Below are 23,922 nucleotides of genomic sequence, written 5' to 3'. Positions count from 1 at the left end.
CCGGAGCCACAATGGCGACGGTTTCTTCCGGTTTCTTCCTTATCTAGTGCAAGGCAGGTGATTAGCAGAGCTAAGCTTCTCTCTTCAGCCAATACGTGAGAGATAAAGCTGGATAACTGTACATACCTGCGAGGTAGGACATTACTACTTTTGTTAATGACGATTTATATGTCTGTGTTTATGATGAGGTTGATGACGTTAGCATGTCGTTGCAAGGCAGTCAGCTGACTTGAACGTGTACACGAATCAGCTTTACTTCGACAAACGATTTAACCCAGAAACACTTGATTCAGTTGTAACCAAAAGCACAACACACAAAATAGTAACGACGATCGTAATAGATGCTAATAAATGTTCTGCAGCCTCATCTGTGTTTGCGGCTGACCCTGTGCTGTCATTCATACTGCAGCATCGGGTCATGTGAGCTGGCCTGTTATTGACATTGGAGATGATGAAGTCTTTGCGCTTGTTTAAGTGGCCTAACAGCGTGTGTGTAACACGTATGTCTCAATGGGTCTCTCAGAAGGTGAATTGTCAAGATGGATACCTCAAAACTTCCAAAGATCCAGGATGCCGAGCGAGAAAGCCAGTTCGGATACGTCCATGGAGTTTCTGGACCAGGTATTGTTTAGTCACCTTTTGGAAATAGATTCAAAATGCACAATGCTAATTCATCATTTTGCTTTTAAATATACAGTTTGGTTTTCAAAATCTAAGCTGGCCCTAGCTAAACCCAAATCATAAACTAACCCTGTGTGCCTCATATTACATAATAAATACCTAACTATACCATTGTATTTGTTCATATTTGTTCTTTTCTTTTGCAGTGGTGACAGCTACAGCGATGGCGGGAGCCGCCATGTACGAGCTGGTCCGCGTAGGCCACAGCGAGCTGGTGGGGGAGATCATCCGTTTAGAAGGAGACATGGCCACCATCCAGGTCTATGAAGAGACTTGTATCCTGTTTTTTCACTCGGGTTGCTCCTCTGGAGTCAAAGGAGGCCATGCTCATTGAATATTACTAAACTGTCATTAGGTACTCACTGTCTTTGGTGTTGCTTTCCTTGACTAAGCCCCATAGCTGGCGTGTCCGTGGGTGACCCAGTTCTTCGCACAGGTAAACCCCTCTCTGTGGAGTTGGGGCCAGGAGTCATGGGCTCCATCTTTGACGGGATCCAACGACCACTGAAAGACATCAATGACCTCACACAAAGCATCTACATTCCCAGAGGAGTGAATATCGGCGCCTTGAACAGAGACATTAAATGGGAGTTTACTCCGTGCCAAAGTCTTCGGGTATGCTGTTAAATGGATGTTCATGCTCAGTGGATCGGAAAACATCAACGTGTTCATAGTAATACTTCATAAAGTGAAAATGTAACAAAAAATATCTTATAGGTTGGCAGTCACGTTACAGGTGGCGACATCTACGGCATGGTGTTTGAGAACTCCCTAATAAAGCACAAACTGATGCTTCCGCCTCGCAGCAGAGGCACAGTCACTTACGTGGCGCCGACCGGAAACTACGACATCTCTGTGAGTCTTGGTCCCCAAACGTTTTGTTGTTGTTTGTGTTTCAATAGAAATTAATGCTTTCTGTCATCGATGTGTTCAGGATGTGGTTCTTGAACTGGATTTTGAAGGCATCAAGGAGAAGTTTACCATGGTGCAGGTGTGGCCGGTGCGACAAGTCCGCCCAGTCACAGAAAAACTGCCTGCCAATCATCCTCTACTCACTGGTCAGAGAGTCCTGGATGCACTTTTTCCGTGAGGCTGTCCGAATATAACGTAACCATTTAGCTTTTGTGTTTTAAACAAAACTGATGGAGTTCGATGCACTTTACAGATGCGTGCAAGGCGGCACCACAGCTATACCAGGTGCTTTTGGCTGCGGAAAGACTGTAATCTCCCAGTCCTTGTCCAAATATTCCAACAGTGATGTCATCGTTTATGTTGGATGTGGAGAGCGTGGGAATGAAATGTCGGAAGTGCTGCGAGATTTCCCAGAGGTCAGTGAAAGAACTTTACTTGACTTAATTAAAAGGTTGAATTGTAATCTTCAAGTGATCACAATATTCAAACTGAAACCGCCCAACAGCTCACAATGGAAGTTGGTGGAAAAGTTGAGAGCATCATGAAGAGAACGGCGCTTGTTGCCAACACTTCCAACATGCCCGTGGCTGCCAGAGAAGCTTCAATCTATACAGGTACCAAAAAAAAAAAAAAAATCCACTACTGTCCTTGATGAAGTGCGTCACTTAATTCATCTCATTCCAAACAGGGATCACACTATCTGAATACTTCCGAGATATGGGTTACAACGTGAGCATGATGGCCGACTCAACGTCACGATGGGCCGAAGCGCTGAGAGAAATCTCTGGCCGGTTAGCTGAAATGCCTGCCGGTGAGTTCACAATGCATGCGACAAGCTCAGACGAGAGAGAGAAGATGCCATTTTGTGAACCGCGGCTTGGTGTCATCGTGTGTAGACAGCGGCTACCCGGCCTACCTGGGCGCTAGGCTCGCCTCCTTCTACGAGCGAGCGGGACGCGTAAAGTGTCTGGGGAATCCCGAGCGGGAAGGCAGTGTCAGCATCGTAGGAGCGTAAGAAGACTTTTATTTTAACAAGATGGGTAATAAAATGACATATGTGACACATTGTTGGGTTAATTTTCTCTAGTGTGTCGCCCCCTGGTGGAGACTTCTCAGACCCTGTCACATCAGCTACATTGGGCATTGTGCAGGTAAGTGGAGACTGCTATGCACTTATTCACGAGATAACCTTATCAACTATGACACTATCCCCCTACATTTGTGTCCTTCCAGGTGTTCTGGGGGCTGGACAAAAAGTTAGCTCAGAGAAAACACTTCCCATCTGTCAACTGGTTGATCAGCTACAGCAAGTACACAAGGGCGCTGGATGAATACTACGATAAACACTTCCCTGAATTTGTGCCACTTCGTACAAAAGCCAAGGAGATTCTCCAGGAGGAGGAAGACCTGGCTGAGATTGTACAGCTTGTAGGAAAGGTAAGGAAAAAGATGATTTTGAAAGCTCAAGCGGGGCACAATAAATTATCATGGCACCTTGGCTTGTATTTTGTTTTCAGGCTTCTCTAGCCGAGACTGACAAGATCACGCTGGAAGTGGCCAAGCTCATTAAAGACGACTTTCTGCAGCAGAACGGTTACACCCCATACGACAGGTGATTGATGACAAAAGCATGTCATCAAAATATCATCTCACCCAACGTCTCCGCCAATAGGTTCTGCCCCTTCTACAAAACGGTCGGCATCCTCTCAAACATGATCGCCTTTTACGACATGGCGCGGCACGCCGTAGAGTCCACGGCTCAGAGCGACAACAAAATCACCTGGGCCATGATCAGGGAACACCTAGGCGAGACCTTGTACAAGATCAGCTCGATGAAGTTTAAGGTACGACTGATTGTGTCGACACACGGGGTGGAACCAATGCACTAACCAACCAAATTATTTTTTCACCTTTTTGTGCTATCACCAATGGATACACCAGGATCCAGTTAAGGATGGTGAAGCTAAGATAAAAGCAGACTACGCACAACTGCTGGAGGACATGCAGAATGCGTTCCGGACCTTAGAAGAATGAGTTAAGCACCTCCTCCCCAATTTCTCAAGCCCATGTTTGGTGGCGCAGTCTAGTGCAGATTAAACGGTCCTATTTCTGAATGTCACGTGAACTCCTTTGTGTTTACTCTCCCATGTAAACATTCCATCATGTGCACAGGTTATACATTTCATCCTCTACTGTAAAAAATTGAACAGTCAGTACGTATTTATTTATCGATCATAATGTTGCAGGTAAAATAATTTACTGGAAATATGCACATGACTAAAGGGACATTGTGTTGTCTGAAGGGAAGGCGAACTCATCGTGCACCTTTTATCCTCCAAAGTCTGATAATCATGTGATTGTGTGGACTATATACTTGATATTGTGTGTAAAATGTGAATGAATGGAGTCTATTAGAATTGTGTTGTAACAAAGCCGATGTCTATGTAAAGTCAAGTGTGTCTCATGAAATAAAATAATGATAGCAATATATTAGAGTGTGTTTTATTTGTTGACTTTACACCTGCAAAAGCAGGAGATGCAAGAAGAGTAGAGAGTGGACATTTCATTTGTATGACACTTTGCCCTTTTACGCTTCTAAATGTGGAAGTGGGGAAGAATCTGCTCAAGTGCTCAAGTAGATGGCACACAAACTGTCAGGCAATTGAACACCAACATAGTTGGTGACTGCAGTGGTACATAGAAATTGAAATATTCCAATTTGTAAATTTGTTACATTCCTTTTTAGCCCCCACAAATAGCAGAACTTCATGACCCAAAATGAAGACCCAATTCGAACCTAGTGAAGACAAAGGAATTATCAAAAAAAAATGATGAGGTCATAGTTTTCCCGTGCACCCCCTCCCACACACAAACACATACTCATGACATCTTGTGGTGCGCCTGTGCACTCGTCACACACTGGCTCGTTCAAATTGCGGCAGTAATTCCTCCAAAATAGATTAGAGGCGGCATGTGTATCTCCAGTTCCGGCTTCCATCAAGACTAATGGAGGCACAAAGCCACAGGAGCAAGAGCAGCAGCTTTTGCACTACATTGATTGAGTTCATCCAGACTCACACTCATACACATTAAAAAGGTTTAAGTGACCTCATAAGGCACGGGCCTTTAGCTCGTAATGCACGTGGCCCTTTTAGATGATCTGATATTCAGTGATAAATTGATAGAAAAATGAGGGCGGGTTCACAGCTGCTGTCCTGACATCACCTAAGGGCAACTTACAGTCCATAGCAGAGTGCTCATAAAAATAAAAGCACCATTGCAAGTCTGGTCTTCTCATTTTCTTGAGTCGCAAATGATTATAGTCGATTGGCATCTTCTATAGGGTCAAAGGTGAGTGGAAGCCTATTGACCCCTGACCTCAGAACTGTGACAAGGCTGTGCAGATGTGGTTGCACAAGTGTGCACACCCTATTTAGACTGGGACGTGGCTGTATTCGGAAGTAATCACATTCAGACTCAACTTGAATGGGCGTTGTGGTCCAGTGAAAATAATCACAAAGTGTTTTATATCATAACGTGAGTGATGAGGGTCACACTACAATATTCTAATGAAGACGTTTTTTTTTTTCTATGGCCATTACAACACTTGCAGATAATCTTACAGCAAGTGGAATGCAAAGACACAAATATCCAAACAACAAGTGGACCGGTCACAAAGTCTTCCAGAGTTTTCTGTGAGCAAGCGGCAAGGTCAGGTTGCTTGTGTTGGGGAGGAAATGTGATCCCAGAGGGTGGAGCTGCCCTGTGGATCATCACATCACTCCACTCCACTTCACTCCACTCCACGTCCATCTACTACACTGCCTGTCGTGTGGCTAATATTATATTATGCAGCCTTGTCCTGCAGCCAGGCCAGTGTGGAGCCACTGGGGCTGCTGACCATCTCAGAAACAAAGCTCCCTCAGCATATCAAAGTTTTTCCTACCGGTAAAGGTATCTGCAGAAAAATTAGCTTACATTTACTGAAGAAGAACTTTTTGTTGCCGATGTGAAGAAGCAAGGGTAGGACTTGATGAGATGCTCGCACCGTGGGAATGCTAAAGAGGGCGACCATCGCACGGAGGCACCACAGTTGAGACGTGACAACTTTACTTTTTCTTTAACACATTTTTTTTTCTTCATTCACTCACACAAGAGCCGGAGCAATAGCCGAGAGACGTTTTCACTGATTCTTGCTCAGAAGGGTTTGGGAATAAAAGGTAAGTTAAAAATTTGAAAATATCTGTATGTCTTTGTAAAGTTGGAAATTTTTTTATAAGTCTGTAAAGATACTACTAGATATACTGCTCGCTGGATCTACCTTACATGTCCTATGGTGTTGAGGTATGGGGCAATACCTACAAAACCACCCTAAAGACGGTATGCACAATGCAGAAAAAGGCAATTAGAATTATCAACAATGTTGGCTATTGTGAACATACAAATAATTTATTTATTAAATTACAAACATTCAAATTTATGGATTTGGTAGATTTCAAGACCGCACAAATTATTTATAAAGCTAAAAAAAAATTACTCCCTAATAATATACAAATATGGTTCATAGAAAGAGAAAGTGTTTACAGTCTAAGAAGGGGAGGGAATCTTTTACAACCTAAGGTGCGCACCACCCTGAAAAGCATGTGCATATCTGTCAAGGGGGTAAAGCTATGGAATAAGTTACCTGTAACGATCAAAGAGAGTAAACACATTGCCCAATTCAAAGAACACTTTAAAAATGTTACACTAGAAAATTATAGTAATTGAAATCTTCTGCCTGTCTGTTTTCAGCTATATAGTCCATATCTTATTTATTTATTTTTCTTTCCAGAATATTATTGTATAAACTGCTTTTCATTTCTAAAATTACCTTCCTCCGATAAATCAGGTTTCTGTACTTCGAAAAAAACTAATTAGCAACCATGTTGAGAAGGTTGATGTATAAAAGGGGTAGGAAAAAACAAGCAATAGCTTCTTCCTTCTCCTTTTTTGAAAATGTTGATTTATGTGCCTTATTGGCATAACATGAAATTATGTGAAAATGTGAAAAAAATGATTTTGTGTTTGGTCGATCTTATGTTCAAAACTAAATTCCACTTCACTTCACTTCACTACTACAACTAATAATATTAATAATAATTATAGTTTGATTTGCTAAGGAATACATTCAGTGTCCAGCACCTGCACACTCTGGATATAAAAAAAAAGTATCAAAAATTCTGCCAATACTAACGTAAGAATGCTAATTTTGATTAACACTTTGAAGCTGATAATATTCATCGTTCATGTTGAAATATGCAATACTAACGTACAATAGTTGGACCTCAGTGGCAATAAAGTGCAATATTGAGGACTTGATTGGCCCAGATAGTTTGTGTCTCTATGGACATAATGGCCTTGTTTCAACAAATTACATTGAAAGCACCAAAGGCTGATTATAGAAATTAATAATTTTTTAGACATCCCACAGGATCGAGATAATTAGCTTCTAATAACTACGTATTACTGTAAATATAATTTTACTTGCAAGACTTAGGTAACTTTTTTTTTTCTCCTCAAGTGAGGGTTGTTTTGTGTCTAGGTCAAAGTAAGCCACCATGAAATGGGATAAGTTGAAACCACCAGAACCTGATGATCCAATGTGTTGCTGCGAATGTGACGTATTCCAGTACGGATGTTGCTGTGACTGTGAAGATCTGGACGAGGCCTTCAACAGGTATGGATGGAGATACATTTGTGTACCTAAACATCACAATGAAATGAACATCTATTGCTTTGTCTGTCCCTTCACTGATTTTGAAGATGGCTGAGAGCCAAGGCACCAAAAAGTGGTAGTGGTTGTCATTCATTTCTACTGGAGGCCTTGATTGACAACTTGGAGATCTCCCTGGTTCCTGCACTGGTTCTGCTGCCTCTCCTGATGCGTGTGGCGGCACTGCACTACCTTCTTGGTATCATCATCTTAAGCGCTCTGCCCGGCCTGGTGTTGTGGCTCTACTACGCCACCCACAAGAGGAAGAGACGCACGCTCTTCTTCCTCACCCTGGCGCTCTATTCTCTGGCCTACGCGTACTACCTCTTCATCACTGAGATTATACCTCGCGGAGACGTGAGTCAGACGCAGCTGTGTACCGTGACCTCCGGGATGATTTTGACTCTTGTCTCTCTGGTTCGGACCAAGAGAAGCCCGGGATTTGTTAGTGCTACACCACACGAAGAGGACGATAAGGGATCAGCACATCTCACTGGGGCTGTCCTGACAGAAGCATCGTCCTCTTTCTCAAAACCAAGTGAAAAGTGGAGCAGGTGTCTCGTGTGCAAGATAACACGACCTCCTCGGGCGGGACATTGTAGAACATGTGGAGTTTGTGTTCAACGTCTGGACCACCATTGTGTCTGGTGTGTGACTTGATAGTTTATTTACAACGGAAAACTGACTTCTTTTTGTAGAATATGATGAATCCAAGATGTTTACTTTGTTGTAGGATAAACAGTTGTGTGGGTCAGGGTAACCACCGCAGCTTCCTGTTGACCCTGTGTGTGTTCCTGCTTACATCTTTGTATGGGATCAGTTTGGTGCTGCACAGCCTGTGTCCTCAACAATATCTAGTCAGCGCGCTCTTCTACTGCCCGGGTGTCTACTCTCAGGCCAGGTATGAACCGCGAGATTTTTTTTTTCCTAGTATTTTATAGAATAATTGGTAAATTAAATATAAATGAATCTGATTTTTTTTAAAAGGAATTCATGTCATTTCTGAGCTCTAAAATGAACAGGCACGTTCAAACTGAATCTAAGTGGTGCTAAAGTATCTGATGAGGGCCATTTTAGTGCAGCTTTAAAAAAAATCCCCTCTCTAACATCAGTTCAACCCAAGGTGTGTTGATATTTGAGGGGCATATAGTTGCACCTTAATTTATTGACGGTTAATCAAAGGCACTTTAAATGCTGTGCTGAGTTTGAATGTGATTGCTTAATTCTGAACACAGCCTCACGCCTATTTATAAGAGGGTGTGTGCACTTGTGCAACTATGTTATGTCGGGTTTTAAAAAAAAAAAAAAAAAAATTAAAGTCCCTTCTTTGTTTTTGTTGTGCAGGTTTTAGGTTAATTGATTGTGGGGTATAAAAATGTATTGATTTATACTGGTCTATTTTTTTCTCATTTTTAACTGCTGCACATTTTTATGTCCCTCTTTGTCGGTGTGTGTAGCTCGGCGCTCTGCTTCACCTGTACCTGGTACAGCGTGATAGTCACAGGTGGGCTGCTGTACCTACTGGTGGCACAGGTCGTGAATATCAGCTTCAATGTGACCGAGCGGGAGGCCCAGCTGGCCCTGAGGAACAAAACGGGCCAAAGTCGTCTTTGGGGGCTTGCCGTCGCTACGGGAACGTATTCACGAGGCTTCTACCAGAACTGGGTTGATTTTCTCATTATGGCCGACGCCTCCACGTGTCCTCGATCCGGCCCCCCTGACTTGGTCTAGTTTCACAACTCAACATTAACGTAGTGAAGCTTGTGTTTTTCAAACAGGAAACGGTGCTTTTGTTTAGTTGTTTATGAATATTGAACATCTATATGGAAACAAAACATGGATATTACATGCATCATGAGTGGAAAATTCAACTTACGTGTGCAAAATAAAAAGCTCACTTGTGACTGTTTGTGCAGTTTTGTGGTAAATACATACTTTTAATTATTAATATGGTAATGAAGGCCTGTCCATTGTGGGTATGATATTTTATGTGTTCTTTCTCCTTTTCATAATGCATATGGTGGGTGGAGCAAGTTGTTTAAATCAATACAGTCTTCATGTAATGTTCAAGTCGATGGACTCAGCGTTTTTCTGGTTTCCCCATCAATGCATCCCCTTTTATCACCATGTGAATAAATGTGGGCTTCTTGAGTTAAATTATTGCAATGGCTGCATAAGAAATTCCAAGTTGGTTTCCTGAACTCATTCAAAATAAAACTGAGGCATTCTTGTTAAATAATCTGGCAAAAAGTGACATTACATTGATTACATTCTTCCTCGGGGCTGCTGATTTACCTGTTTAAACTGGCAAGGTATGTGAGGAAAGATCTCCCTGGGATGGGGAAAGCGCATTTTTGCCTTATGTTGCTTTTTAATTGGACGATATATCACTATCAACGCTCATTTTTACAATCCTACTCAATAAATCCTGACAGAGCAGGACAAGTGAATACAGTAGATGATCCGATCCACCACATTGGCATTTGGTTTCTCATGTGTCAAGTTGTTTGTGTTGTAACTGCTGACATCTGAATTTCATTCTGTGCCCTCTGCCGTGGAATACACCAGAGAGAACCCACTCTTTTGTTCTCCATTTTGAGTCCAACTAAGGGGATTATGAAATATGCAATGTGACACTCTCAAGGACATTTTGCTGAATCCTAAGCGTGATAGGGTCTAAAGTGTGGCTGCGGGAACATGTTTGGACTCATCCCAGCTCTCATTTTTGGTAGGAGTGAGTGTGCTTGCAGGGGAGAGAAAGAGAGTCCTCCGCTATATAAAGAGATGTCAGGCAGGCAGAGCTTTTACCGTTGGACGTTCTCCTCTTTGTCGTCCGTTGCTTTCCGGCTGCTATGGTCTTATTGGTGACCGTCTTGGCGGTCGTGCTGACCTCCATCAGGGCTGAAGTCATACCCCCAGCTGACTTCAACGTCCAAGGGGTAAGACGTATCGACCGGGTGGAAAGATGATTTTGTCATTTTTGCAGCGTTTAGGATATTTTGCATGTCTCGGCAGATGGCAGGTAAGTGGTACCTGATCGGTTTCGCCACTAACGGCCAGTGGTTCGTCCAACACCGCGCCAGCATGAAAATGGGCACGGCCATGCTCAACCCAACTGCAGACGGTGACCTGGATATTTCATATGCCAGTCTAAAGTGAGAAAGACAGACTAATGTGGATTTTTGAAGTGCGAAAGGGTGACGCAGCTTACCATGTATCAGTTGCTCTTGTGCAGACCTGATGGAACATGTTGGAGAATGAACAACCTAGCCAAGAAGACCGACATGCCTGGAAAGTTCACATACACGAGTGAGTGTACACTATATTGACAAAATTGACTGTTCAAGTATTTACTTTTTACGCAGTAATCCTCAAAATTTGAAGGACAAATTTACTTGTGTGAATCCACGTTACTCTGCCAGTTTTATCTTTTCCATCCAAGCAGTTCTGCCTTCTTGAGATTTGTCCACTTGTGTATTATCAGGTTGGGGCAATGAGAATGACATGCGCGTGGTGGATATCAAGTATGACCAGTACGCCCTGACTCAAACTGTTAAAGCAGCTGGAGATCATCCCACCGTTGTAAACAAGCTGTATGGTAATAATCTTGATTTTACACTTGGTCGGATTTAAAATATTCCGTTGGTCAAGAGTGGGAGACTAACCTGGTGGATCCACAGGCCGCGGAGTGAACCTAAGCCAAGATCTGCAAGACAGGTTCAGGCAGTTCTCCCTAGAAAGTGGAATCCTAGCTGAAAACATTGCAATCCTCCCCCAAAATGGTACGGTAAAGACAAACATTTCATTTCGTTTCAACATTCTGAAGGACATAAATGCTTTGTCCCGTTTAGGTGAGTGCACTGCTGCCTAGCTTCCTGCCAGCCACATCTTAACCCATCAAGACATTTTATGCTAATAAAAGTCAAAGAGCTAAAATACTTTGTTTTGTTTTATTACCTTTTTTTAACAAATACGACACATCCAGAATGACACAGCCCACTTTCATCAAGTGTTTTAACATCTACACACTTTATACAGATTTGTATACAAAACAATAATTTACGTCCCATAGAAGTCTAGTTACACATAACTATACAACAACTTGTAAATGAAATAAATATAAAAAACAAACCACAAGGGTGAGGGGGTAAATGTAAAAAGTACACCACAAGAACCTGTCTTCTGAAGTTGCTTCTACAAACATTTACATTTTTTTCCCTTCTGGTAAGAGCATTGTGTGTTGTTGAAAAAAAAATAGACAGTTCATTTACAGCTTGCAGCACCTCATAGTCGCCCCTCCACTACAGATACGAGTCACTATTTAGGCATTTTTTGTATTGGCTAAATATTGTCTGATTCTAATCACTCACTGATCCACAATTTGTCGAATTTTCACTGATCGTGCGACTTTGTATACCAATCTCCGAATGATTGTTTCTCATTTATGAGCCAAGGAGCGTTGGCTATTGGTCACAAAATGCAAGTCACCGTTCCAGCATCGGGAAACACAAATGCTTTAAGTCAGTCATACATAATTGGCACATACTTTTTGAGAAAAGCCTTTACCCAAGTGTCAAGCGCTACAGCAAATATGCTCCTAATCCAGACTGCTCTAAGTACACTGGGACTCAGAGACGCACCTTACACACAGGTTTGGGGAAATGAAATGAGGACAGTTACAATTGCAGTCTGCAAAATGAAAAAGGGTATCAAAAAGAGACATCTGCATTATCCGCCATGCAACCTCCCCCCCCCCCCCCCCACCCCAATCATGCAGTAAAAAGTGCAAGTCTACAGAGTTCTGCTGCTCACCGACATCATCGGTGTTATGTACATGTGTATACAAGCCAAGAGACAGGAGGTTGACAGTGTAAAAGATTACTACAGTGAACCCCCGCGACACGATAAGACAATTTTAAAGCCATCCTTTGTGACTTTTATACCAAAGCCAAATATTATTTTATGTGTTGCTTTGTGTGCATAAGCACCGGTTGTTTGCAATTGCTGTAACATCTATGCTAACACCTGTTTGGCTTATGCTAGGAACAAGCTAGTGGAAATCCAGATGTGATTGACTGCTTTGGTGTTTAAATTAAAAATATATATTTTTTTAATTGTCTGTGTTTTGCAGTAAACTTCTAATGTGATGCACCAAATACATCTTGAAACACACATGCTTTGCCTTATTTGGAGAACCACGCAAGCAAGTAGTTTCTGATTTCATGACAGTAATGTTTTGGTTAAAACAGGACCTTAAAAATATATATAAGGAAGGGGTAAAAGTTTCACCTCTTGGAACATATCCATGATAAACGGGGGTTCACTGTAAACAAGAGGACAGTCTAAGTGCAGCAAACACTCCACATAGTTTCACGTGAGTGGTGCAGTGCTGAGGGTGTGATGGGCCGTCCTATTACTCTGCCTGGACCACATCTTTGTGGTGGCGCAAGATGTGCTGGTTCTTCTCCGACGGTCGTCGGAAGCCTTTCGAACAAATCTCGCAGCGGTGCGGGTAGTCCTTGGTGTGGATGGAAATCACGTGCCGCTTGAATCCCGACGCGTCGCCCGTGCTGTAGTCGCAGTACTGGCACTGGTAAATTCGGCGCTCTTTCTGTCCTTTGCCGATAACCACGGTCACGCTGCTCGCTAGGCTCGCTGCGCTCACTCTAGCGGGCGGGCCGGAAGCGGCTGCGGAGGCGCTAGGGGCAGACCTTTTAGGGGACGCAGCGGGAGAGTCTGTCTCTGTCCTCTTGGCCTCGCTCTTTTCAGGGGAGGCCTGTTGCTGTTCCTTGGTGTGGACAGACAAGATGTGGCGACTGAGGACAAAAGGGTCGGCGTTTTTGAAGTTGCAGTGTCGGCACTGGTGGACTTTCTTAGTGCGGTGGGCCACCGAGTGCTTCTTGAGTTCGGACGGCCGGTGGAAGCCTTTGCCGCAAACGGCGCATTTATGCGGGTAGTCCTTGGTGTGCACGGATATGATGTGCCGTTTCAGGTCGCTGGAATTGGAACTTTTGTGGTCACAGTGGGCACAATGGTGGGTCTTATTTTCCTCATGCGTAAGTCCGTGCTGGTTTAACTCCTCCTCCTCGGCAAACGTCTGGAAACAGCGCTCGCACTTGTACGGCATCTCCTTGCTATGCTTCGTCTTGATGTGAGTCTTGAGGTTGGACGAGTCAGCTGACTTGTAATCGCAATATATGCAGGAGTAAGGCTTCTCGCCTGTATGCGTGCGCATGTGTTTCTTCAACTCGGAGGGGTGACGGAAACCTTTCCCACATTCCACGCAAATGTGCGGGAAGCTTTTACTGTGAACGGCCAACAAGTGTCGGTTGAGCAGTCCTTGCTCAGCTGTTTCATACTCACAGAACTTGCATTTGTGCGTCTTGGCGGCTGGCGGCGGAGGCGGCGGCTGCTGCTGCTGACTCTTGGCTTCCCGATGGTGGTGCTGCAGTCTGTGGGAAAACAGCGCCGCCTGCTGGTGGAACTCCTTGCCGCACGCTTCGCACTCAAAAGGAGCCTTGGTGCTCAGGGCATGCACCTCCATGTGGTTATGCAAGCTGGCTTTCTTGTTGGTGGTGAAGTCACAGTCTGTGCACTGGTATTTTTTTCGGGTCAGAACCTCCTGGTGGTGATTCTTTGTGTGCCGCTTTAGGAAGCCACGCGATTTGAACTTTTTGCCACAAAGCATGCAGGGATACACCGTCAGAGGTTGACCATAGGGACCGATGATGATGGCTGGGAAGGAGAAAATAAGAGCAACATAATCCATTGGTAGTTTTCTCCAGTGACAACAACAAAAAATAATTGAAAGAAATATTACCAAGGCTAGCAGTCTAGGTTAATCTACTAAGTGTCCCATTATCTAGAGTAGACCACATGTGTGAAAAATACCTTGATCGCTATGGAATACATATGAATGGGCCTCGACACGAAACGAATGTATACAATAAAGTGAAAGAAAAATCTACCCACACAGAAGTTTTAAAAATCGATTTTCAGTCTGTGACCATTTGTACCTGTTTGGACTTGTCGTGGTTCGGATCGCCGCTTGGTCTTGTTGCGCTGTCGGCCTATTTCATCAACCCCGTCCGATTCGTCGATGTGCAGGAGTGCGCTTGCGGCTCCGTTGCGGTTTTCACAGCTCTCGCTATCCTCCACAACTGTGAGGACAAAGGAATTACTTCAATAAGATGAAATCTGACTTCCAGTATGATTCAACCAATTATAAAACCTGAGAAACCCCAAAATGTCACCCATCTAAATGTCACAAATTTCTTTCACAAAAGCATAAAAGCAAGTTCATCACCTCAAACAACTTCAGTCACACACACAAAAAAATATTGACAAAAATAGTATTCAATTGCTCAGGCCTGCAAAGTTTGCTTTAACTCACTCACCATGGTTTTCTTGGTGATGAGAATCGTCGACAGACATGTAAACCATTTTCTCTCGAAGTGTTTGGCCCGAATCTGTCAGTGCCACATTATCCATGTCCCCATCGCTGATGTCCACTGATTCTCCTGAAGAACAATTTTTGAGACAAAAAAAAGCATGTAAAGCCTCTTGTTTGTTTCTGATATTTTGAGAACACCATGGGTGAATGCTTCAGTTGAAAATGCTTCTTACCCATGTCATCCTCCCCAGAGTCAGCTTTGAAGATGTAGACCTTTATTACCTCCTGTCCATCTTCATCCTTCTCCACTTCTTGGTCCTCCACTGCTCCCTGAACCGTTACCTCTGTCCCATCCTCTGACACCATTTTGCCAGCTTCATCCACTAGTGAAGGGTGACAAAAAAGACTTATCTTCACAATCAATCACAGGAGGTGGTGACATTTACTCTTGGTGCTCCAACACCGTCGAAATTTTGGAAGAAAAAAAAAATGGCAGGACAGTCAAGTGGTGATCATCAGTACAGCACAAATAAGGTAACTTACATGATATCATCAGATAATCGCCACAACTATCTTGGTCATCATCCTGCTGCTCGGGGTCGAGGCCATCTTCGGGGATGTCACCCATAGCGACGCCTTCCTCCTCACCATCCAAGGCCATCACGCAGGTTTCTACAGCGACATCTTCATCTTCATCGCAGTGCACATACTCAGATACCACATCCTCAACAGCATCCTGGATGACTAGCTCGTCTGGGGCAAACCTGTGCACCGCCATGCCTTCACCCTCGCCCTCTGACACCAACAAAGTCTCTTGAAGCTCCACAACAAACTCCTGCCCGCCGGCACCACCCTCATCTGGAAGAGGCAGGATTACCCAGTTAGCCAGATAAGCATGCAGACCATTTGCTTATTCAAAATAAAGATCCATAGGATTGAATGGCTCACTGTCATGCATGCGTCATCATCTTGGGTCAAACTTATCTGGCTAAACTAAGAATCCTGCTTCTTCAAATAACCCCAATAGTGTCTTCTTCTTACTAGCTTAAACTTTTTGTACGATATAGACATGAATGGCTCATTACCCGATCCGTGTAATATTATTTTAGGCTCTTCAGAAGATATTGAAAGTCTGGTGACCTCCTCGTCCATTGTCCTTGCACTGCATTTGTTACTGGAGAGCTGAAAACAAATAAAAAACACTTAGGTCTTCCACACTATGAGTAACAGCATTTTTTCTTTCAGATTTTAATAAGCTAGCAATAAAAAAATGTAATACGCATTATTCTTTGATGTCCCTTTTTTAAAGTTGGGAGCTAAAACAGCATGACTTAACATACACACAATTTCAGGGTTCTTTTAGCCCATCGAAACTCTTTACAAGCGAACGAGCACCACCTTCCTGTGTTACATTGTACATATTTATCCCCCCCCCCCCCCTCCACAGAAAGGGATGCTGAAGGATGCTGGGGTACCAGCCGCCGAAATTCAGGGAAAGACACAAATATGGCGTTAAAGTTGATGTGCAACAGAGGAGCCGTTAATTATCGTGTAAACATACACCAGCAAACCGAATCAACCAAAGAGACGAGACACGATACGATCAGCAAAGTAAAAATTAATAACTGCAGTGTTGCACTAGCCACCGACGAAGAACACATTTTCACACGTGAGACAGACTCTAAATGGATTTATGCAAAACAGTTACACAATAAAAGAGTAGGTTATGTAACAAAGAAGAAGCTCGGTCTATATGTCGTGAGCCGAACACACCTCTGCCACAGTTTGATCACACCAGTAGCATCCGCCATTTTGTTAGCTTCGTGTACAAACGAATGCTAATTTTACTCCCGTATGTAGAATAATAGCAGCAAAGAAAATAATTTTAACTGGGCTGCTGTTGAGAATTGTCGCGCGTTGAAAGAGTTGACACAATACACGCGTGGCGGAAGTGATAATAATGCAAAATAAATCCGTTCCTTTTTTGAGCTAGCTAGTTAGCACGCTAGCTAAAACGATAGGCCTAAATTCCCGTTACAAATTGTGGCCTTTCTTTGGGCCTGGGCCTAAGAAGAAAAGGCCACACCGCTTCTTTTTGCGGCCTCTCGGTTGAAATTAATGAATAAATTAAAATGTCTCATGCATGCAGAAGAAGAATAAGCCTAATAAAAAATACACAACACACACGAGCAAGTGCACATTTAGCATTGCAAGTGGCCGCCTTACGAGCAACAAGGAGCCCCGTACCAGATGCAGCAGGGATGGCCTCCGTCCGCTCCTCGGCTTACAAGGGCCGCTTGGTCACCCCCCCACTACCCCAGACTCGGGCTCGATTCAATCGGGTATTTGGCGTTATTTGGGCGGGCCGCAGAGGAGTCGAGAAGGAGGGGTCGGGGGATGTATCTGGAGCTCCACTCAAAGCAAGGCAGAGCGTCTGGAGCCTGATCTTGTCATGCTAGTAGCCCCCCGCTCCTCCAAGCTCCGAGGCCGCCGTCAGCGCGACACGTCACAGCCCGAGAGCTTCAGGAAAATGCGGAAGGGTTTGTGGTGGAAAGCACGCGGATAAGTAGCAAACGAAAACAGGCCATAAACCCGAGACGACCCCTCATTTGTTTCTGGTATATTAATTTGCAAAGACCACTGGGGAGAGTGACACTTGGGCCTTTTTGTTGTACACTTAGCCGTAGAATTAGGGGCTGCAGGCGAGTAGTTTTTACAAAATAGTCACACTACAGTCCCACTTTGGGCATTAAAGCGAAAACAACAAAAATAAACAAACACAAGCTGGACTAGTTTCCATCAAAACACTAACATCTATGTACTAGTTTTCACACACATTTTGATTTGGAACATTGGTTTTCAAACCTTTTGCACCAAGTAACACTTTAAAAAAACATTAGTACTAAGTACTAATGACCACCATTAAAATACAGTAGTGTAGCAGATAGTGTTGGCTCGCGAGTGAACGATTCGTTCAAATGAACGACTCTTTTTAGTGAACGTATCACTTCCTGAAGTTCTTTTTTCAGTTCATTTGACTTCAACAAACATGCAATAACATGCAATCCCGCTCACGACCGAGTGAGTGACTGAGTGTGTGTTTGGGGGGGCGAACGATTTGGTGAACGATTCTTTTGAGTGAATCTTTTGAGTGAACTGATTCCAAAGATCCAGTTCAATTAAAAGAACTGGAATGCACGTCACTACTCACTGCTTCCTGTTAAGTAAGTGAAGTGTTACTATTAGAGCGCCACCACCGACATTACGCGTAAGAAAAACATTTTGTGCACGTTTTCAAAATATAAACAATAAAAAGACTCAAATAGATGTTACTAGCATACTAGCGTGCGTTTGTCGTGCGTGTTGTTTAACGCTAGAGGGACATATTACGCACACTCGTGAAACTAAGTCATCCAGCAAATGTTCATCGGATAATTGTTTTTCCATTGAGAGGACCTGTGAAACAACGCCGTTGCGTCCTGCCCAACCACGGTTTCCTCAAGCAGCTCAGAGCTCTGGACATCACATTGCAAAAACAGAAACTGAGACAACAAATGACAGAAGATTAATAGTCTTAATTAGTATCCTAATTTAATTTAATGAGTACGGTGAAGTAAACAACTTTTTAATGAAATGTCTTAATGCATCTCAAGTACATTGTTAGTAGCAAGGCAATGGAAAAAAAAACACTGTTCAAGAAAAAGTGGGGGATATCCAACACGTTTTTTTTTCTTCATTTTATTGATCCACATGAACATGAAAAGCTGAACAAAACAAAACCCTAAACACTAATAAAAACTAAGCAACTTTCCCTGAATATGAATTAAAACTAATTGCACATAACTAAAACCAAAATAAACATCAGGTACGTATAAGGAATTGTACAGAACCACCAGCTCAGTAGCCTAGTGGTAGAGTGTCCGCCCTGAGACTGGAAGGGTGTCGGTTCAAACCCCGGCCGGGTCACACCAAAGATTATAAAAATGGGACCCGTTGCCTCCCTGCTTGGCACTCATCATTAAGGGTTGGAATTGGGAGGTTAGATCACCAAATGATTCCCGAGCGTGACGCCGCTGCTGCTCACTGCTCCCCTCTCCCCCAGGGGATGGATTAAAACACACAGGGATGGGTTAAATGCAGAGAAATGTGTGACGATCATTGGAACTTTAAGAACTATTATCATGCTGACACCGGTTCACTAATTCTAATTCATTACTAAAACTAAAATGTGACCTTCTGACTGTAGTAAAGGAAAGGAGTACAGCATTTCAATCAAAAGGTACATACTAGAATAGAATTATCATTGATGCATAAACTCATAATCTGCTCAAATGGCAGGTGAGAACTTCATGGATCATTGCTCATCTCCTCAATTCACTTGGAATGCTCAATAGAGACTCTTTGGCAAGTGACTGAGCAGGCAACAGGGTTCTCGCCAGTGTGGATTCTTGTATGAGTTTTTAAGGTTCTCTTTAATGAAAATCTTTGGCCACAAACTGAGCATGAAAAGGTTTCTCACCAGTGTGGATTCTTGTGTGCGTATTTATATACTCCCTCCGAGAAAAAGTTTGGCCACAAACTGAGCATGAAAAAGGTTTCTCGCCAGTGTGGATTCTTGTATGACGTTTAAATGTTACCGGCTCAGAGAATTTCTGGCCACAAACTGAGCATGAATACGGTTTCTCACCAGTGTGGATTCTTGTGTGCCTTTTTAAATGTGCCCCCTCAGAGAACTTTCGGCCACAAACTGAGCATGAAAAAAAGGTTTCTCGCCAGTGTGGATTCTTGTATGACGTTTTAAGGTTACCTGCTCAGAGAATTTCTGGCCACAAATTGAGCATGAAAAAGGTTTCTCACCAGTGTGGATTCTTGTGTGCGATTTTAAATACTCCCTCCCCTCCACTTGCAACGATCGGACGGACATAGAGGAGTATACTGACTCTGTTTCCTCTTACATCGCGAAGTGCATTGATGACGTGACCCACTCGAAATACATTGTCACTCGGGCTAACTGGAAGCCATGGCTGACAGGGGCTGTCCTCAGGCTGCTGAGGGCCAGGGACAAAGCCTTCAGAGCGGGGGATGAGGCTGGCTTGAGGACAGCGAGGGCCGACCTGTCCCGGGGCATCAAGGAGGCGAAAAGGGCGTTCTCTTGCAAGATTACCGCCCACTTCAAGGATAGCAAGGACGCACGGAGCCTTTGGCAGGGCATTCAGACCATCACGGACTACAAGCCCGCGCCGCAGAGCTGTGAGGGCGACATCCGTCTGCTCAACGATCTCAACCGCTTCTTTGCTCGCTTCGACGCTCAGAACAGCACTTGCCCGCTGAAGACCCCTCCTACATTGTCCTAAAGGTTAGACATGTTTCCTTAATTTCAAAGTTTTATTTGGACTTTTAACTGTTTTTTTAATTTGGAGAAAAATCCGCGATGTATTGAAGCCAGGATAAACGAAACGCGAAGTAGCGAGGGATCACTGTATTATCATCGATGCAAAAACTCATGAAGTCTGCTCAAATATAAGGTGAAAACGTCCCAGGTCATTGCTCATCTCCCCAAGACACTCTGAATTCTCAATCGAGACTCTTTGGCAAGTGACTGAGCAGGCAACAGGGTTCTCGCCAGTGTGGATTCTTGTATGACTTTTTAAGGTTCCCTTTAATGAAAATCTTTGGCCACAAACTGAGCATGAAAAAGGTTTCTCGCCAGTGTGGATTCTTGTGTGCTTTTTTAAGTGGTCCTCCCGGGAGAATTTTCGGCCACAAACTGAGCATGAAAAAGGTTTCTCGCCAGTGTGGATTTTTGTGTGCCTTTTTAAGTTTCCCTTCTCAGAGAAGTTTTGGGCACAAACTGAGCATGAAAGGGGTTTCTCGACAGTGTGGATTCTTGAGTGCTTTTTTAAGTTTCCCTTGTCAGAGAATGCTTGGCCACAAACTGAGCATGAAAAAGGTTTCTCACCAGTGTGGATTCTTGTATGTCTAATTAAGGTTCCCTTGTCAGAGAATTTATGGCCACAAACTAAGCATGAAAAAGGTTTCTCACCAGTGTGGATTCTTGTGTGCGTTTTTAAATTTTCCCTCAAAGAGAATTTTTTGCCACAAACTGAGCATGAAAACGGTTTCTCGCCAGTGTGGATTCTTGTGTGCATTGTTAAACTTCCCTTCTGAGAGAATTTTTGGCCACAAACTGAGCATGAAAACGGTTTCTCGCCAGTGTGGATTCTTGCGTGCATTGTTAAACTTCCCTTCTGAGAGAATTTTTGGCCACAGACTGAGCATGAAAAAGGTTTTTCGCCAGTGTGGATTCTCGTGTGCTTTTTTAAAGTTGTCCTGTGAGAGAATTTTTGGCCACAATCTGAGCATGAAAAAGGTTTCTCACCAGTGTGGATTCTTGTGTGCCTTTTAAAATGTTCCCTCCAAGAGAATTTTTGGCCACGATCTAAGCAGGAAAAGTTTTTCTTTCTTGTGTGCATTCTCCTGTTGGTTTGAGACTCATCATCAGCATCAGCAGGAACATGTGATGACATGCCATCACTATCTGATGGTGGAGCTGCTTGTGATCCTCCACAGTGGTCTCCATCACATTGACTTGAGCTGCAGCTTGGAGGCCCTGCCCCTTTGCTCACCTCATGTTGACCCTCATCTAAACTCTTCACATGAACACCAGTCCATGGCATCTTGCAGGTATCCTCCTCCTTTTTAATGTCTTCTCCCTCCTCTTTATTCCAAGGCCGCTCCGGCTCTTCCTCCTCTTTTATGGTGCAAAGAAACTTCTGCTCCATTTTTTCATTGAAGTGATGGACCTCTTTGCCCACATCTTCCTCTTTAATGTGAGTGCGATCTGGCTCCTGCTGCTTAGCTTCATTGATGTCTGCAAAAAAAGACAAACACACATTGAGAATGGAATTTACAGTTGAAGAGAAACTGGCAAAACTTACACAAGGACTTCCTCAATCTGCCTATCACACATGATTTTGATAGAATTTTACTAAAAACAGACACTGGAAGAGGATTCATAATAGAAAATAAACGTGTCCTAACCTGCTCTGCGCAAGACAACATACGGCTGCAGCCGAAGATCTTCCAGTTGTCGACGACTACAGTCCTTTTCCTCCACGTACTTTGCTGTGGTCCTTGCAGACATTTTCACACTGCAGCCACTGTCAGGTCTAAGTAGGAACAGACATTAATTCACACAATGACATAAAGAGGAGAAGACAACCAGTATTTGTTTTTCTCGCGAGTAAAATGGTTGAATATCAATTTCAACTCGTGTTGTTTACAACGTGAACTTCAAGCGACCCAATACCCTAAACGACATTTCATGTCGATCGGTCCCGTTTTTGCAAACGTGGTTACGCGTTATCATAGAGTGCATGTAGGCATTGAGATTTAAAATCGGCGGCATGCCTGCAACCATCACTGCTAATCAGTATTACGCATGGTCCAGACAAGAACCAGCATGTAATGATGGCTCATTTGAGATCCAACATTCGTCGAGGACGCTGCTCAGAGAAGCCTTTCCAGCTCCTCGACAATAGACGGTTGTAAGTACTTCTGTACTGTGACCAGGCAATACTACAAATAAAGGTGCTAACATGATAACTTAGGTCAATCGCGGTAACTTACCTCTTTCGTCGTTGCAGTTGTAGTGTCGCGAATGTTACTGATTCACCACGTAAGTGGCGTGTTTATCCGATGCAACCGAATGGAAGGCGATACGCTTCTGTTTGAGTGCTTGGACCTAGCGCGGCTTTGTTGTTGTCGCTTTACTTCCTGGTACGTAATGATGACGTAATTTGAGTGAGGTCTCGGGCGCTCTCTAGCGGAACACCGTGGGACGTTTTTATGTTGTTGTCCAGCAAACAAACTAACATTGCGTGCAAAAAAAAACCCCATCTTGTGCACGTTCTCAAAAAAAAAAAAAAAAAAAAAAAATTCGAATAGATTTTAATAGCATACTAGCGTGTGTTTGTCGTGCGTGTTGTCTAACACTCGTGTTCACTCGCCAGAAAGCTTTCAGCAGCTTGTGCGTCATTGATGCCAGATGAAGCCTTGAAGCTTTCCAGCCACGTGCTTCACAAAAACGTTAAGCTTATGAGGTTTCATACGCACACTGGTGGCCTTCATTGTCAAAATTAGGTATGGTATTTGATCTGTTTCATTATTTTGAGGTTAATGCCGTGGTATCAAATAAAGTAATGATATGCTGTTTATGATAATTACCTTTGTCGGACTTTTGGTCCACAATTTGGGAAGCGCGCTATCCGCGCCTCACGGCAAAAGCCATAGCCAATCACCTGTTATCCAATTTACTCACCGCGTGCTCATTTTATTTCTTCAGTTTTAGGAAAAGGCTAAGACACCGAAACATAATTTAGACTTACACAGGTTGGTTGAGTTCAATCACAATTCTTGTTAAGAAATCTCTGTTTTCAGGAAAGTACAATACAGCGCTGGGCCTTTCGTGCGACCATGCTCAAGTGCAGAAAGTCTCCATTCACAAAGGCAATGTTCAAGGTTCTTTGATCAGCTTATATTCAGTTGCACATGCACATCGGCGTGGGCCGAGTTTGATGAGTGATGAGTCAGGGGGTGTGGCAAGTTTGCAGGAGAGATCCCCTTTGGTCGGGGTGTTAGGCTACCGATTTTAGTTATTGATCTTACTCCAAATTGCGATCAACACTTAACACAAGAGTTATGTCCTAATTCACACACTGGCGCACCTAACAATTTTGCGAGTTCGTCTTTTCAAAGTAGATCAATCAGACCGAATTTACCAATTGTTTATTCCTGACAAAGCAAACTAATACAGGCGGATTCGTGTGTTCTTGTGACCATCAAGAAACAACACATTCTTCCGGGTTGCCCAGTTTTAAAGAAACACAATATCAATATTCAAGCATTGTGTGATGATTGGTCGATGGCCAACTCCTCCTCGTCTGGGTGTTTTTCGCTGCTAAGTGCAGGTGTCCGGCCTCAGCTGTCTGGCGGTTGGGTCTGGACCACCAGGACGAGTTGTTATCCTCGTTCCTCACCGGCCGAGATGTTCAAATAAGGTGTTCTTTCTGTTCTGTTCTTTCGGACCGATGAGTCCTCCTCCCGTCCTCCCTGCCTGGGACATCATGTTCCACAACACTTTGTCGAAAATAAGTTCATGGAGTTGCCTTCACATTCCTTAGCG

The 23,922-nt window shown here is 43.6% G+C and overlaps 5 protein-coding genes across 14 annotated transcripts; 3 read left to right on the top strand and 2 right to left on the bottom strand.

The window, feature by feature from the left end:
• LOC119134008 (V-type proton ATPase catalytic subunit A-like) lies at positions 1-4,081 on the top strand. The gene is made up of 15 exons (XM_037270395.1): positions 1-133; positions 527-621; positions 828-956; positions 1,082-1,296; positions 1,399-1,536; positions 1,616-1,767; positions 1,847-2,009; positions 2,099-2,207; positions 2,282-2,404; positions 2,490-2,604; positions 2,681-2,744; positions 2,827-3,030; positions 3,111-3,205; positions 3,266-3,437; positions 3,535-4,081. The coding sequence occupies exons 2-15, from the start codon at positions 540-542 to the stop codon at positions 3,625-3,627; spliced, it is 1,854 nt and encodes a 617-aa protein (XP_037126290.1). The 5' UTR covers positions 1-133; positions 527-539; the 3' UTR covers positions 3,628-4,081.
• Positions 4,082-5,331: 1,250 nt separating this feature from the next.
• Positions 5,332-9,584, top strand: zdhhc23a (zinc finger DHHC-type palmitoyltransferase 23a). Of its 2 annotated transcripts, XM_037270424.1 has the most exons (6): positions 5,333-5,813; positions 7,154-7,309; positions 7,396-7,702; positions 7,775-7,992; positions 8,079-8,246; positions 8,803-9,584. In XM_037270424.1, the coding sequence occupies exons 2-6, from the start codon at positions 7,191-7,193 to the stop codon at positions 9,074-9,076; spliced, it is 1,086 nt and encodes a 361-aa protein (XP_037126319.1). In that variant the 5' UTR covers positions 5,333-5,813; positions 7,154-7,190; the 3' UTR covers positions 9,077-9,584. The 2 variants fall into 2 exon arrangements, with proteins under 2 accessions (XP_037126318.1, XP_037126319.1); XM_037270423.1 differs by having other exon boundaries at positions 5,332-5,813; positions 7,396-7,992.
• A 539-nt stretch (positions 9,585-10,123) lies between these two features.
• Positions 10,124-11,283, top strand: zgc:153704 (uncharacterized protein LOC767759 homolog). Its single transcript, XM_037270438.1, has 6 exons — positions 10,124-10,284; positions 10,361-10,500; positions 10,581-10,654; positions 10,830-10,943; positions 11,026-11,127; positions 11,197-11,283. The coding sequence occupies exons 1-6, from the start codon at positions 10,198-10,200 to the stop codon at positions 11,214-11,216; spliced, it is 537 nt and encodes a 178-aa protein (XP_037126333.1). The 5' UTR covers positions 10,124-10,197; the 3' UTR covers positions 11,217-11,283.
• A 72-nt stretch (positions 11,284-11,355) lies between these two features.
• LOC119134002 (zinc finger Y-chromosomal protein) lies at positions 11,356-17,269 on the bottom strand. Of its 6 annotated transcripts, none has more exons than XM_037270374.1 (8): positions 16,986-17,268; positions 15,824-15,920; positions 15,503-15,596; positions 15,282-15,428; positions 14,972-15,121; positions 14,743-14,865; positions 14,362-14,505; positions 11,356-14,080 (listed from the first exon to the last, which is right to left on the bottom strand). In XM_037270374.1, the coding sequence occupies exons 3-8, from the start codon at positions 15,594-15,596 to the stop codon at positions 12,759-12,761; spliced, it is 1,980 nt and encodes a 659-aa protein (XP_037126269.1). In that variant the 5' UTR covers positions 15,824-15,920; positions 16,986-17,268; the 3' UTR covers positions 11,356-12,758. The 6 variants fall into 6 exon arrangements, with proteins under 6 accessions (XP_037126269.1, XP_037126270.1, XP_037126268.1 ...); XM_037270375.1 differs by having other exon boundaries at positions 15,282-15,410; XM_037270373.1 differs by having other exon boundaries at positions 15,282-15,596; positions 16,965-17,269.
• Positions 17,270-20,202: 2,933 nt separating this feature from the next.
• On the bottom strand, positions 20,203-22,594 carry LOC119134015 (gastrula zinc finger protein XlCGF8.2DB-like). Of its 4 annotated transcripts, XM_037270411.1 has the most exons (6): positions 22,400-22,583; positions 22,337-22,362; positions 21,780-21,907; positions 20,926-21,609; positions 20,507-20,841; positions 20,228-20,421 (listed from the first exon to the last, which is right to left on the bottom strand). In XM_037270411.1, exons 3-6 carry the CDS (start codon positions 21,880-21,882, stop codon positions 20,398-20,400), a joined length of 1,146 nt encoding a protein of 381 aa, XP_037126306.1. In that variant the 5' UTR covers positions 21,883-21,907; positions 22,337-22,362; positions 22,400-22,583; the 3' UTR covers positions 20,228-20,397. The 4 variants fall into 4 exon arrangements, with proteins under 4 accessions (XP_037126303.1, XP_037126304.1, XP_037126305.1 ...); XM_037270408.1 differs by having other exon boundaries at positions 20,203-20,841; positions 22,400-22,586; XM_037270409.1 differs by lacking the exon at positions 22,337-22,362 and having other exon boundaries at positions 20,203-20,841; positions 22,368-22,594.
• Between the last annotated feature and the right edge of the window lie 1,328 nt (positions 22,595-23,922).

Source organism: Syngnathus acus, chromosome 14, assembly GCF_901709675.1.
Source record: "Syngnathus acus chromosome 14, fSynAcu1.2, whole genome shotgun sequence".
Taxonomy (NCBI): Eukaryota; Metazoa; Chordata; class Actinopteri; order Syngnathiformes; family Syngnathidae; genus Syngnathus; species Syngnathus acus.
Note: the sequence above shows the minus strand (reverse complement) of the source record. Positions and strands in the feature narration are given on the sequence as shown.

What these genes read in the sequence shown, in the direction of transcription:
- LOC119134008 (XM_037270395.1), top strand. Translation starts at nt 540, where the DNA reads ATGGATACCTCAAAACTTCCAAAGATCCAGGATGCCGAGCGAGAAAGC. An exon ending in GTCCTGGATGCACTTTTTCC is followed by an intron (nt 1,768 to 1,846) that starts GTGAGGCTGTCC and finishes TGCACTTTACAG; the next exon opens with ATGCGTGCAAGGCGGCACCA. An exon ending in AGTGTCAGCATCGTAGGAGC is followed by an intron (nt 2,605 to 2,680) that starts GTAAGAAGACTT and finishes AATTTTCTCTAG; the next exon opens with TGTGTCGCCCCCTGGTGGAG.
- zdhhc23a (XM_037270423.1), top strand. Translation starts at nt 7,191, where the DNA reads ATGAAATGGGATAAGTTGAAACCACCAGAACCTGATGATCCAATGTGT. An exon ending in CTGGACGAGGCCTTCAACAG is followed by an intron (nt 7,310 to 7,395) that starts GTATGGATGGAG and finishes CTGATTTTGAAG; the next exon opens with ATGGCTGAGAGCCAAGGCAC. An exon ending in CTGGACCACCATTGTGTCTG is followed by an intron (nt 7,993 to 8,078) that starts GTGTGTGACTTG and finishes ACTTTGTTGTAG; the next exon opens with GATAAACAGTTGTGTGGGTC.
- zgc:153704 (XM_037270438.1), top strand. Translation starts at nt 10,198, where the DNA reads ATGGTCTTATTGGTGACCGTCTTGGCGGTCGTGCTGACCTCCATCAGG. An exon ending in ATTTCATATGCCAGTCTAAA is followed by an intron (nt 10,501 to 10,580) that starts GTGAGAAAGACA and finishes GCTCTTGTGCAG; the next exon opens with ACCTGATGGAACATGTTGGA. An exon ending in TGGAAAGTTCACATACACGA is followed by an intron (nt 10,655 to 10,829) that starts GTGAGTGTACAC and finishes GTGTATTATCAG; the next exon opens with GTTGGGGCAATGAGAATGAC.
- LOC119134002 (XM_037270373.1), bottom strand. Translation starts at nt 15,890, where the DNA reads ATGGACGAGGAGGTCACCAGACTTTCAATATCTTCTGAAGAGCCTAAA. An exon ending in TCATCACCAAGAAAACCATG is followed by an intron (nt 14,506 to 14,742) that starts GTGAGTGAGTTA and finishes TTGTCCTCACAG; the next exon opens with TTGTGGAGGATAGCGAGAGC. An exon ending in ACCACGACAAGTCCAAACAG is followed by an intron (nt 14,081 to 14,361) that starts GTACAAATGGTC and finishes TCTCCTTCCCAG; the next exon opens with CCATCATCATCGGTCCCTAT.
- LOC119134015 (XM_037270409.1), bottom strand. Translation starts at nt 21,882, where the DNA reads ATGTCTGCAAGGACCACAGCAAAGTACGTGGAGGAAAAGGACTGTAGT. An exon ending in TGTTGTCTTGCGCAGAGCAG is followed by an intron (nt 21,610 to 21,779) that starts GTTAGGACACGT and finishes CTTTTTTTGCAG; the next exon opens with ACATCAATGAAGCTAAGCAG. An exon ending in GAAACCGTTTTCATGCTCAG is followed by an intron (nt 20,842 to 20,925) that starts TTTGTGGCCAAA and finishes TTTCATGCTCAG; the next exon opens with TTTGTGGCAAAAAATTCTCT.